Below are 13,491 nucleotides of genomic sequence, written 5' to 3' on the forward strand. Positions count from 1 at the left end.
TGCTCAGACCAATGAAACCCAAACCACATGTCATTTCGGAGCAGCAATTTAAGAGCCTGGGTGATGTGCTTCGATCTTCTCCCCTTTACAGTAGTGAATTATGAGGCTCAGATGGTAGCAGCTCCATCTGCCCAGAAGCCAAAGTGAGAATAAAGTCGCCTGTGACTGATTTACAGTATGAGTGAAGATTAATCTGCTTTAAGCCACTGAGGTTTAGGGTTGTTACCACAGCTTAACCTCGCCTATCAGAATAAGGTAACATGAAGTAATTTTGATAAAGAATGATAGGAGCTCTAAAGAAGTATATCTCATTCAACATATACTTAGTCTTGAAAAGGTGATAAAATTTTAAAAAACACAATTTTCTATATTTATGACTGATTAACTTTCAAGTTTGCCTAACTAAAATAAGCTTTGGGCTATTTTGTCTAAGTTCCTTTCAAAAGGATTTTAAACTTTTACAAAAATCTTTTAGAGAATTTGATTTTTAATTCATACACAGAAGCTTACCACTAAGTAATTCAATCCAATTCTGGACCGTTTCTGGAGGCTGAGTCTCCTTAACATGCTTTAGAGCCTCATCAAGAAGAACATCCCCTGTTGGAGCATCTGACTTACAAATTACCTAAAATGTAAGCAATAAGAATCACATCATCCACTTGATCTCTTTAAATAAAAAACAATTATGCAAATACTTCATTATGCTTAAAGTCACAAGTGTTCATACAGCAACAAGTGTTCATACAGCATACATTAAATTAATTCTATATTAAGGAATTCCATATTTAACATAACCAGATTAGCCACTACTACAAATGGGAAAAATATACCTACTGTGCAATAAGTAGTAAAGCAAAATGGTAGAACAGTTTATCCTCACTGTGATTCCTTTCACTGCTAAACCTTGAGCTATTTGATCCAGATTCATTTTTTTAAACACTTATTGGTTCCACAACAGACTCCTATATAAGAATTCACTACATAATAAAGGTGGAGTTTCACATTCGTGGAGAAAACACTTTTTCAACAGACATTACTAAAACAACTGGCTAACAAATTAAAAGTAAAAATTAAGACTTGGCTCCTCAGAGCTTATACACAATGAAAGATTAAGATTCAAATATAAAATATATTTTGGAGCAGTTCCCATTGTGGCTCAGCAGAAATGAACCCAACTAGTATCCATGAGGATGCAGGTTCAATTCCAGGCCCTGCTCAGTGGATTAAGGATCTGGCGTTGCCATGAGCGGTGGCAGAGGTCGCAGATGCAGTCTGAATCTGGCATTGTTGTGGCTGTGGCTATGGCCAGCAGCTGTAGTTCAATTCAACCCCTAGTCTGGAAACTCCCATGTGCCACACTTGTGGCCCTAAAAAAAAAAAAAAATTATATATATATATATATATAAAATTTTGAGGATGAGAAAGTTTTTTCAAAATTGTGATAACCAGCAGAAACCTTGAAAATACTAATAGGTTTGATTACATAAAATTCTTAAATATTACAAAACTTTAAGATGGATAGAGAATCCACCTTAAGAGAGGTGGAGTTGAGATAAGAAAATGCTATACCACTTCAGCCAACTTCTAGATCTTTATATAGACTTCATTAATGTTCTTGGCTAAACAACAAATTTCTAGTTGAAATTCTTTTAATATCAAAGTTGAATGTTATATTACTTGATGTTAGCTGTTAAAATGTTATGAAATTTAACAGTACTATGTTTTTATTTTTTATTTTTTTTTGTCTTTTGTTGTTGTTGTTATTGTTGTTGTTGCTATTTCTTGGGCCACTCCCACGGCATATGGAGGTTCCCAGGCTAGGGGTCGAATCGGAGCTGTAGCCACCGGCCTACACCAGAGCCACAGCAACGCGGGATCCGAGCCGCGTCTGCAACCTACACCACAGCTCACGGCAACGCCGGATCGTTAACCCACTGAGCAAGGGCAGGGACCGAATCCGCAACCTCATGGTTCCTGGTCGGATTCGTTAACCACTGCGCCACGATGGGAACTCCTAACAGTACTATGTTTTAAATGGGACAGCCCTCACTTAAAATTTGTCCTCAACAGTATGACCTTTCCTTTTTGCTCAATCTTATGAAAGGTTAAAAAAAAAAAATACAGTGTCTATTTCTGAGACAGCGTGACCCAATGCAAATAAAGTTAGAACCAGAAATACAAGCCACAAACCTATTTTTAAATTTTTTAGTAGTTATATTTAAAAAGGAAAAGAAAGAGGTGACATTAATTTTAATATATTTAACTCACCATATCCAAAATACTGACATATAAGAAATAAATAAATAAACACACACACACTTTTTTCTTTTTTTGGCCATGCCCGCAGGATATAAAAGTTCCTAGGCCAGGGTCTCAAATCCATGCCACAGAAGCGACCCTAGCCACTGGTGACAATGCCAGATCCTTAACCTGCTGTACCACAAGAGAACTCTGATAATAAATATTTTTAAATTGAGATATTTTATCATTCTTATTTTTCCATAGTAATAAGTAAGTCTTCAGACATCCAGTGTGTTGTTATTTAGAGGATGTCTCAATTTGCACTAGCCAGACTTCAAATGTCCAACTCAAAGACACATGTGGCTACCATACTGGACAGTGCAGATATAGAACATTTTCATCATCATAGAACATTTAATTGGAAAGTGCTGTTCTAGACCATGCTTTTAGTAGAAAGTCAGAGAGAATGAGAAGAAAAGGAGAACTCTGGCAGAAAATGTTGTATGTCTAGATGCTGTGGCTATACCATTTCTTAACTTCCTTAAATCCACTGCAATCCGGCCTCAAAGCCTACCACATGTCCATCCCTTTGAGACAAGCCTCAGAGTCACGATAAGCCGGTGTAGTCGGATCTTTTTTCTTATGAAATTCTACACCCTAAATCTGTCTCAGATCAACTATTTTTGTCTATCACCTCTGCAATCACTCTAATCTATCTAATCTGGCGTCTTTCCTTGGATTAGGTTTCCTAACTAGCTTCCCTGTACTGGTTTTAGCCCTTTCAATCCATTCTCCTCACTAATCTTTCTAAAGGCAAATCTTATCATGATATTCTAGTTTCTGCTTAAAATTCTTAACTAACTCAGAGCAAGTCCCAACTCCTTAACAAAATTCAGCAATGTGGTAGCCCACAAGTAAATATTCTCTGCCCAAACATATAATTTCTCTTTACTCTTTGGGGGGAGGACAAGGCTGATTCTTAAACAGGTAATAAAGGTGACAAAACATTTGCAAGAAATTATTTAACAAGAAAGAGACCAAAAGACAAAACAAGAACTGAAGAAACAGAAGCACAGATAAAGACAAGAAAAAGAAGCCAAAATTTAAAAAAAGAAAAAACAAGAAAGGATTCCTGAATATCAAAAACATAAAAGCCCAAATGAAAAACTCAAGAGAGGGTTAAAAGATAAGAGAGACCAAGAGCATGTCAATTATATCTCAATACAGCTAGGAAACAAACCAGAAAGAACATAAAAACCAGAAAGAAAAAAAAAGAATACGTATGTGTGACTAGGTTACTTTGCTGTACAACAGAAAACCAACGGAATGCTGTAAACCAACTATAACGGAAAAATTAAAATCTTTTAAAAAAATATAACATTGGAACAGAATAGGCAAAAGTTTTAGAGAATGTAGTTTAATGACTTATGGGTATACATAGAGCAGACTGTGCTATCTTTAAATAGAAAGGTCCTAGTGATCCTCACGTGACAAAAAAAGAAAAGAAAAGAAAAGGAACCCTCCTGCACTGCTGGTGGGAATGTAAACTGGTACAGCCACTATGCAGAACAGTTTGGAGATACCTGAGAAATCTATACATAGAACTTCCATATGACCCCACAATCCCACTCTTGGGCATCTATCCGGACAAAACTCTACTTAAAAGAGACACATGCACCCGCATGTTCATTGCAGCACTATTCACAATAGCCAGGACATGGAAACAACCCAAATGTCCATCGACAGATGATTGGATTCGGAAGATGTGGTATATATACACAATGGAATACTACTCAGCCATAAAAAAGGATGACATAATGCCATTTGTAGCAACATGGATGGAACTAGAGAATCTCATACTGAGTGAAATGAGCCAGAAAGACAAAGATAAATACCATATGATATCACTTATAACTGGAATCTAATATCCAGCACAAATGAACATCTCCTCAGAAAAGAAAATCATGGACTTGGAGAAGAGACTTGTGGCTGCCTGATGGGAGGGGGAGGGAGTGGGAGGGATCGGGAGCTTGGGCTTATCAGACACAACCTAGAATAGATTTACAAGGAGATCCCGCTGAATAGCATTGAGAACTATGTCTAGATACTCATGTTGCAACAGAAGAAAGGGTGGGGGAAAAACTGTAATTGCAATGTATACATGTAAGGATAACCTGACCCCCTTGCTGTACAGTGGGAAAATAAATAAATAAATAAATAAATAAAGTCATAAAAAAAATATTATAATTAAAAATAAAAATAAAAAAGAAGATAAGAAAAGAAAAATAGGGAGTTCCCGTCGTGGCGCAGTGGTTAACGAATCCGACTAGGAACCATGAGGTTGCGGGTTCGGTCCCTGCCCTTGCTCAGTGGGTTAACGATCCGGCGTTGCCGTGAGCTGTGGTGTAGGTTACAGATGCGGCTCGGATCCCGCGTTGCTGTGGCTCTGGCGTAGGCCGGTGGCTACAACTCCGACTCGACCCCTAGCCTGGGAACCTCCATATGCCACGGGAGCGGCCCAAGAAATGGCAAAAAGACAAAAAAAAAAAAAAAAAAAGAATAGGCAAGAGGTCCACATCCAACTTACATAGTTCTAGAAAACAGGGTGAAGATACAAGAAATTGAAGAAGACTTTCCAAAATCAAAAGCACACATTTCTAGACTGAAAAAGTCCAAGCATAATGAATTTTAAAAGACCCACAATTTCACAACAACAGAAAAAAACAGAATATCTTAAATGTATCCAGAGAAGAAAAAACAGGTATCATACAAAGAATGAAAATCAAAAGGGTATAAGACTTTAATAGCAACTCTGTGCACTAGAGTACAGTGAGGAAATGCCTTAAAAATTCTGTGGGGGAGTTCCCGTCATGACTCAGCGGTAATGAATCTGACTAGCATTCATGAGGACACAGGTTTGATCCCTGGCCTTGCTCAATAGGTTACAAGGATCCAGCACTGCCATGAGCTACGTGGTGTAGGTCGCAGATGCGGCTCGCATCTGGTGTGGCTATGGCTGTGGGTGCTGCCCTAAAAAGAAACTGAGGGGCTGAAAGCAGTTAAAACGTGAAAGGAAGTCCCAGTAGAACCAAAGCACAACTAGTCCAGACTGGATGGAGCACAAGCAAATTGTAGTGGAGTTAACTGATGTATCTGAACATTTTAAAATAATGCTGATTTTTCTCTGATGGAGCATATAAGAAAAAAAGAACAGCCATGTAGAAAACCTTATTAAAAAAAGGGACTGGAGTTCCTACTGTGGCTCAGCGTGTTAACTCGACACAGTGTCTGTGAGGATCTAGGTGTGATCCCTGGCCTCACTCAGTGGGTTAAGGATCCAGTGTTGCCACAAGTTGGAGTGTAGGTCACAGAAGCGGCTCAGATCCAGTGTTGTTGTGGCTGTGGCACAGGCCTGCAGATGCAGCTCAGCTCCAATCCCTAGCCTGGGAACTTCCATATGCCACAGATGTGGCCATAAAAGGGAAGAAAAAAAAAAAAAAAGAGAGAGAGAGATTAATTCTAGGGGGAAAAAATGTAAGAAAGGAAGTAACAGGATATAACGTAACTCTGCAGAAAACAGTATTAACATAGTAGTAATAATATAAAACAATCATTACTGTTTTGCCAAAACTTGTAACATTATTAGGAAGACTGAGAAGTGGGGGTAAAAGTGGTTTTATGTAACAGATATAAGTAAACAGCACCTCAAATTGACTTTTCAAGAGACGGTGGTATAAGATTATTTAGAAATATGGAAATAAATGCCAAAATAACCAAGAACTGTAGCAAGTTGAATGGTGGTCCCCAAAAGACCTAACCCCCAGAACCTAATTCTCAATAAATCTTTGTAGATAAAAATTAAGTTAAATTAGATCTGGAGATGAGATTGTCCTGGATTATCCCAGATGAGCCAACATGCAATGAAAGTGACATACAAAGGAGAAACATACAGAGGACAAGGTGATTCGAAAATAGAAGAGAGAGGGAGATGCAGCCAGAAGCCTAGGAAAGCCTCGAGCCATCTGAAGCTAAGAAGAGGCAAGGAACAAAATCTTCTTCAATGAGCATTCAACAAGAGCACAGCACATTCCAGCCTCCAGAACTGTAAGAGAATTAGCATCTGTTGTTTCAAGCCACCCAGTCTGTGGTAATTTGTTAAGGCAGCCTTAGCACACAAGAGAAGGACTGGGTTGTCTCCCAGGAGCGAGACTAACAAGTGAGGAAGGGTAGGTAGAAAACTGCTATTTTTTTGTTGTAAGCCTTTCATTACAATTTGATTTTATAACTATCACATATGTATTAGCTTAATAAAGTCAATTATTTTTGAGTAAATGAAATCACATTGGAGTATTTTTCCAAAAGACATACCAACTACCTAGTTAAGGTCACACAAACAAGAAGATTAAAATAAAAAGCCCACGCAGGCAGGGAACATATGTCTCTTAGTCGCCAATGTATCCCCAGGGTCAAACACAATGCATAGAACACTAAATAAATACATGATGAATACATAAATAAATGAAAGAGCAAATAATTTATTGATAACTAACACAAAACTGTTTCTTGTTCCCGCCTACACACGAGCGCGCACGTACACACACACACACAAACAGTATCAAAATCTTTTCACTTTAGGTCAGGGCTCCATAACATTAGCACAAAATTACTTATAATTTTTATTAGAAGTAGTAACCAATGTGTATACTTCACTGATATTATAATGGCAGATTCTTAATGTTTTTGTCCTCCATAAATCTATGGTAGTACAGTAAAATGGAAATAAAAATTATATTCTCCTTGGAGTTCCCATTGTGGCTCAGTGGTTAACGAATCCGACTAGGAACCATGAGGTCGCAGGTTCGATCCCTGGCCTTGCTCAGTGGGTTAAGGATCTGGCGTTGCCATGAGCTGTGGTGTAGGTTGCAGACGAGCTCGGATCCTGCGTTGCTGTGGCTCTGGCGTAGGCTGGCAGCTACAGCTCTGATTCGACCCCTAGCCTGGGAATCTCCATATGCCGAGGGTGCAGCCCAAGAAATGGCAAAAAAGGAGACAATAAATAAATAAACAAATAAAATTATATTCTCCTTTATGACAGATATCTAAAACAGTAATTTTAAACCTAATCTCATGCCAGTTCATTTTGACTCTACTCTACAGGACTAGACTGAATTTTTAAATTGTAAGCAGAATATTTTCTCCTTTACCATGTTTATTTTGCATATAACTTTAAAGAATACATTAAGTCTTTCTTTCCTATAGGATTATTACTCTACCACATCAATCAAAAAACGTTCAGTTTTCACCTGAAACTTTGTGGACTTCATTTTAAGACAGTGTATTAAGGGAAAAATAGTTTTGAAACACCCCATGCTCCTCAAGAAACAATGATAGACTAGAAGAGAAACAGTCTTGAATATTTTAGATTAAGGTTGAAGTTCTAAAAATTAGCCAATACTACCTCTATTTACACAGCCCTTCACATTGGAGAGGCAGAGATCTGAAAAGTATTCGTATTCTGGCAAAGAGATAAATAGCCTATGCATAGTTAAATCTGCACAATATCACCTTTAAGTAGTTATATCAAGTCATCCAAATCATGACTTTCAGGAGCAGCAAATAAAGTACAGAGTTGTTTTGAAGATTCAAGACACAATGGCCAGTGATCATAACAATGAATTACATTATTCATTACGTACAAAGAACCAAAAAACCAAGATGCTAGAAAGACATGATTCAATAAAGACAACTTTAAAATCAACTTCCTCTTTAATTGTTGAAAGCTATTAGCAGAAACGGTCTTATTTTTTAGGCAGCACAAACTCTTTTAAAAGGTGATGTTATATAGTCCCCTCTTACCTTTCTTGTTAATAGACTTTTACGTCTCATTCCACAAGCCTCTAGCTGTAACCTTCCTCTCAACGCTAATTCAATTAACATACAGCCACGTAATCCAGATGATATACAGTCATTCCAAAATGATGTGTAACCCTATTAAAAAAGAAAACAAAAGAGCTAATTTGCTTTGTGCTCAGAGCCAAGAACAGAATTATTTTTAGCCAAAGTTATTTCTTATGACTTTTACCTTTCATGTCTTTCCATAATACTGAAAAAATATAATTACTATAGAGTACTAACATAGGATTTTCAGGAATTTAAGTGTCTTTTTTACCACTTTCATGTAGATAAACAACACATAACTTTGGAAGTCACTAAGTTATGAGTGCATATTAGGCTCTTTAGATTGCAGGACTCAGGGGTCACCCGCTCAGCCCTAGATTATAGTGGTTTATTAGTAGAATACATGGACAAATTAAGAAGCTCAGGAAAAATACTCTAGCCCAACGTGGCCTCATGTAGAATTAGAACATCATTCAACTCTTAAATAAAAGCACAAGGTTACATCTGGAAGAATATATCAGAAAACTTACATATGGAGCCATGCCTAAAGTTCTGAATAACAAACAGTAAAGCCATGAGATGGGTGCACCCCACCTCCCCCGCCCCAACAAAGAGAAATTTAAGGACAACATCCAAAGCAGGCAGTCAAACAGAATGAGACTGAAGACGTCTAGGGACGTGGGAATACTCCAGTCAAACAGGTATCACCAGATGAAGTCACGGCACTCTTTGAGAGCTAATAACTGGGACTGTCCAAATTATAAAGCCATGAACTTTGCCAGCAGGGCTGCCAGCTACTAAAGTACCTAACTCTGAGGAGAAAGCAGAAGCTGTAACTGATTCTAGTTAAGACTCGGAAAAGGGTAACATATAATCTTGATGGGAGGAAGAACAGATTAATGGATTCTTTGAAGAATGGAGGACAGAGAAATAGGAAGGCCTAGATCCTTGGTCCTAGTACTTTCTTGAGGTCAGTTTTAGTACTTTGCCAGGTCACACTGGTCAGCTTGTACTTCGGAGAAAGACTGACCATCAGGGTCCATGGGACTTCACTACTGACAGAGAGACTTAAATAACAAAGCCACCACTTCTGCGAATGAATGCTTTGGGAGAATAACAATTTAGATTAAGGGAGCCACAAGGGATAAACAAAAAAGAGCAATTTAAAGAAGATTTAGGAGTTCCTGTCCTGGCGCAGTGGTTAACGAATCTGACTAGGAACCATGAGGTTGCAGGTTCGATCCCTGCCCTTGCTCAGTGGGTTAAGGATCCGGCATTGCCGTGAGCTGTGGTGTAGGTTGCAGACACGGCTCGGATCCGTGTTGCTGTGGCTCTGGCGTAGGCTGGTGGCTACAGCTCCAATTCGACCCCTAGCCTGGGAACCTCCACATGCCGCAGGAGCGGCCCAAAGAAATGGCAAAAAGACCAAAAAAAAAAAAAAAAAAAAAGAAGAAGATTTAGGATGGAATGCCCATCACAGCTCAGAGGAAACAAATCCGACTTGGAACCATGAGGTTGCAGGTTCGATCCCAGGTTTGATCCCTGGCCTTGTTCAGTAGGTTAAGAATCTGGTGTTGCCGTGAGTTGTGGTGTAGGTTGCAGATGCAGCCTGGATCCCACATTGCCGTGGCTGTGGTGTAAGCCAGTGGGACAGTTCCAATCGGACCCCTAGCCTGGGAACCTCTGTATGAAGCGAGTGCAGCCCTAAAAGACAAAAAGACCAAAAAAAAAAAAAAAAAAAAAAAAAAGATTTAAATGTGAGGCAGGGAAAGCAGACACTGACTGGATTTGAGGGAATCCTTTAAAACTTAGTTAGGTATCTGGTTATATTAAGATCACTGGTGACTAGCTAAATTGTTAATAAGACCAACCTGCTGATATTAGGTAAAATCCATGGCTTATGGATCCAAGACAATTAAAGCTCTAAGAAGCCTAGGAATGGATTCACATGAAATCAAGTTACAACTGGCCTGGACATACAGATGGAATTTCTAGGTGAGCCTCTACAAACTATAAACAACAGAGAGCATCTCATACAACAGTGATGGATGTGGACAGGAACATGCTATTTCTCCAACCTGGACATTTCGGATGGACAGATGGAAATTTTAGAAGCTTCTATCTGCTAGCAGAGAACGAAATGCATCTCAACCTTGATTGCTCCCAGCATAATGATATACCCAGATATGGCAGCAAATTGGAGTCTTTAATAACAGACTTTAAAGATCTACATTTAGCAAATGGTTTTAGGGCATTAACATTAAAAGACACAAGCTTAAACAGAATTGAATTCATGTGGGAAAATGGGCTTGGAGAGTTCTGTAGCAAAGCTTCTAGGACTCACAAGCAATATTCCAAGATAAATGAAGCCATCGAGTCATAGCAAGCAACAGAATATTCTCGCATGTTGATGACACCCACTAAATCTACATCATAAAAGTACAATCAGGAATTAACCAAGTTGCAGGAGATGGGGGGTGGGAGAGAAAGGGTACTAAAAAGGGCAATGTTAAGTAAAAAGTTTTCATGGAATTACTGGGTCAGATGGCAGTGCCATCCTTGAGAATTAAGTATATTAGAGGGAAAGCAGTACACTGGAATGAGTTGAGGGAATTTGGTCATGACCTAGGCCAGCAAAATTCTGCAGTGAATCCATGTCACAACACGTGTGAGACAGCAGGCAGAACTACAGAGAAGCTGGAGCACCAGCTTATGCCTTGCCAAGTGCTAAAGAGCACTTTCATCTTTTAGTCTCTAGTGCTAACCTTAAAACTACACTTCATTAACCCCAAAATGACATTTTAGAAGTTTATCTCTAAATGAGATTATGGATGTTAACTAAACCCACCTGTGGAAATCATTTTAAAATATACGTATACCTTGGAGACACCAGTGGTTTGGGTCCAGATCACCACAATAAAGCAAGTCACACAAATGTTTTTGTTTCCCATGTGTATAAAGTTATACTACACTATAGTTTATTAAGTGTACAATAGCATTATGTCTTAAAAAAATGTATATACCTTAACTTAAAAATTCCTTATTGCTAAAAAAATACTAACGATCAGAGTTCCCTTCCTGGCTCAGAGGTTAACGAACCCAACAAGGATCCATAAGGATGAGGGTTTGATCCCTGGCTTTGCTCAGTGGGTTAAAGATCCAGCACTGATGTGAGCTGTGGTGTAGGTCGTAGACATGGCTCCGATCTGGCAATGCTGTGGCTGTGGCGTAGGCCAGCAACTGTAGCTCTGATTTGACCCCTAGCCTGGGAAACTCCATGTGCCACAGATTTGGCTCCAAAACGCAAAAAAAAAAAAAAAAAAAAAAAGGAAAGAAATACTAATGATCTTCTGACAACACATTTCCACAAAACCTTTAGTTTTTAAGACATATATCTCTGAGCATAATAAACCAAACCACTATATAATAAAATATGCCTGCATATGTAAATCAAACCATCGTGCTATATATCTCAAATTTATATAGTGATGTATATCAGTTATTTTAATAAAACTGAGGGGCAAAAAGCTGTATTTCTTATATTGAGATTCATTTTTAAATAGACAGTACATTAAAGAAAATATGGTATTATAGCTATTGAGCTAACCTAAACCCATGGAAGAAAGAAAAGACATGTAGCACAGGTCTCACAGGTACATCAGTCTAATGATGAACTAGGATCTAACTTGACAGTTACTGAGAGTACTTAGAACCTGGTACAAGAATGCGTGACTGAACATCCAGATCCAGGCATGCCACCAATCCACGTGACTTCTCAGCGGAAAAGATTTTACAAAAGCAGGTTAGTAACAACCAAAGTGGACAGAGGTATTTTGTCCTCAAACCACTACTCCCTGAAACAATTACAACAAACTGTAGTCTAAATAGGATGGTTTATATATTCAGGACATGAGTATGTTTATGCCCCAGTAAAAATCTTACACCCTCTTGCGCATGATCTGAGGCCAGCTTCATCCTAAGCTGCCTCATTGTTCTCCAAGGCTTCCTTCCCTTCCTCCTCCTCCTCTTCCTTTTCTTCTTCCACCTTCCTCAAGGACCCTTCCCTTCCCTCTTTTTCTTCTTCCTGCAAGGTTTCTCTTCCTTCTGTTCCTCCTACCTAGTTCTTCCTCACTAGTGAGCTTCTTGGGCCTTAATGCTATAACCCACTTCCCACCCTACTTCCCACCTTCCTGTCAGAAGTACATAGGAACCAGTTGCCTGGGGAAGCTGTGATTTTAAACACTTTCTTACTTGTTGGGAAATGTAACTGTGCCTAAATAAAGTCCACGTCTTTGTTGCCACTCACCAAAAAAAAAAAAAAAAAAAACCTTATACCCTCTGTCAAAAAAGCAAGCCAACCACAGTAAAAATGATGGTTAAAATAAGTGAGGAAGGCCTGACAATATCAAGCAGTTTATAATTTGGTTCAAAAGCACAATTAGCTACATTTGCAACCATATTGTAAAAGAGTAAAGTTGCAACAATAATTATTACAAAAAATATTATGACTATGTATTTAGTGACATGACACAGCTCTGTGCTTGAATGCCCATAATCATTTCAGTTCCCCAAATGGGTCTGAGATGCCACCACCAGCAATGGAGGAAACGTCTTCATGCTCTGGGTCAGTTCAAGGACATGGTACTAGTGCTCAAAGTTTAGGATCACACTAAGGGAGAACCACTATCATCTTAAGATAAAACAGCAGCACTGCACTAGGAATACCAGTAACTACAGGGTCTTGAGGATGTCCTGCAATCACTGTAGAAGACTCAACTGGGTCCTGATGGAGATTAAATGACCGGAAAAAAACCATGTGGGGACCCTACAAGTTCAAGATTATGATTAGAATTAGCTCCTATTTCTAAAATATAAGGATGGGAGAGGCAGAAATATGCCAGGTAGAGATGGATCATACATTACTTCCCACAGAATCTAGAGAAACATGATTTCATCAGGGTCATGGGTCCAAAACAATGGGAAACATGAAAGAATAAGGATGCCATTAAGGCCTTAATATGGTTATTATCAGTGAGCTGGGATGCTAGAAAATTTAAACAGGCACATTCAAAAGTCATACCACGTGCAGTTCACAGGCCATCAACAAAACCAAGAATAACACAAGAGACAGGGTATCAAAAAGCCCTGGAAACTAATTCAAGGAACCTCTACTTGCCTTTCACTAGCATTCCACTTTCATAACAACAAATATTAATAATAACCTGATAAGTGGAGACTTTCCCAATGCAGAGCCAGCAAACTAACTACAGAGCACTCCAATCAGTCTTCCATTCTTGGTAAAACTCAGCATCAGAAACTGGCCAACCTTTAGGCAGAGCTCATGAGAAGGCT

The 13,491-nt window shown here is 38.8% G+C and overlaps 1 protein-coding gene across 1 annotated transcript in view; it reads right to left on the reverse strand.

The window, feature by feature from the left end:
* The window catches only part of LOC110257335 (Golgi phosphoprotein 3), a 49,233-nt gene that overhangs the window by 11,805 nt on the left and 23,937 nt on the right, over nucleotides 1-13,491 (reverse strand). The window contains exons 2-3 of the mRNA XM_021077099.1: nucleotides 8,098-8,229; nucleotides 511-625 (exon numbers count right to left, since the gene is read on the reverse strand). Coding sequence (XP_020932758.1) covers nucleotides 511-625; nucleotides 8,098-8,229 — 247 coding nt within the window. The remainder of the gene's footprint in view (nucleotides 1-510; nucleotides 626-8,097; nucleotides 8,230-13,491) is intronic.

This window comes from Sus scrofa, chromosome 16 (assembly GCF_000003025.6).
Source record: "Sus scrofa isolate TJ Tabasco breed Duroc chromosome 16, Sscrofa11.1, whole genome shotgun sequence".
Taxonomy (NCBI): Eukaryota; Metazoa; Chordata; class Mammalia; order Artiodactyla; family Suidae; genus Sus; species Sus scrofa.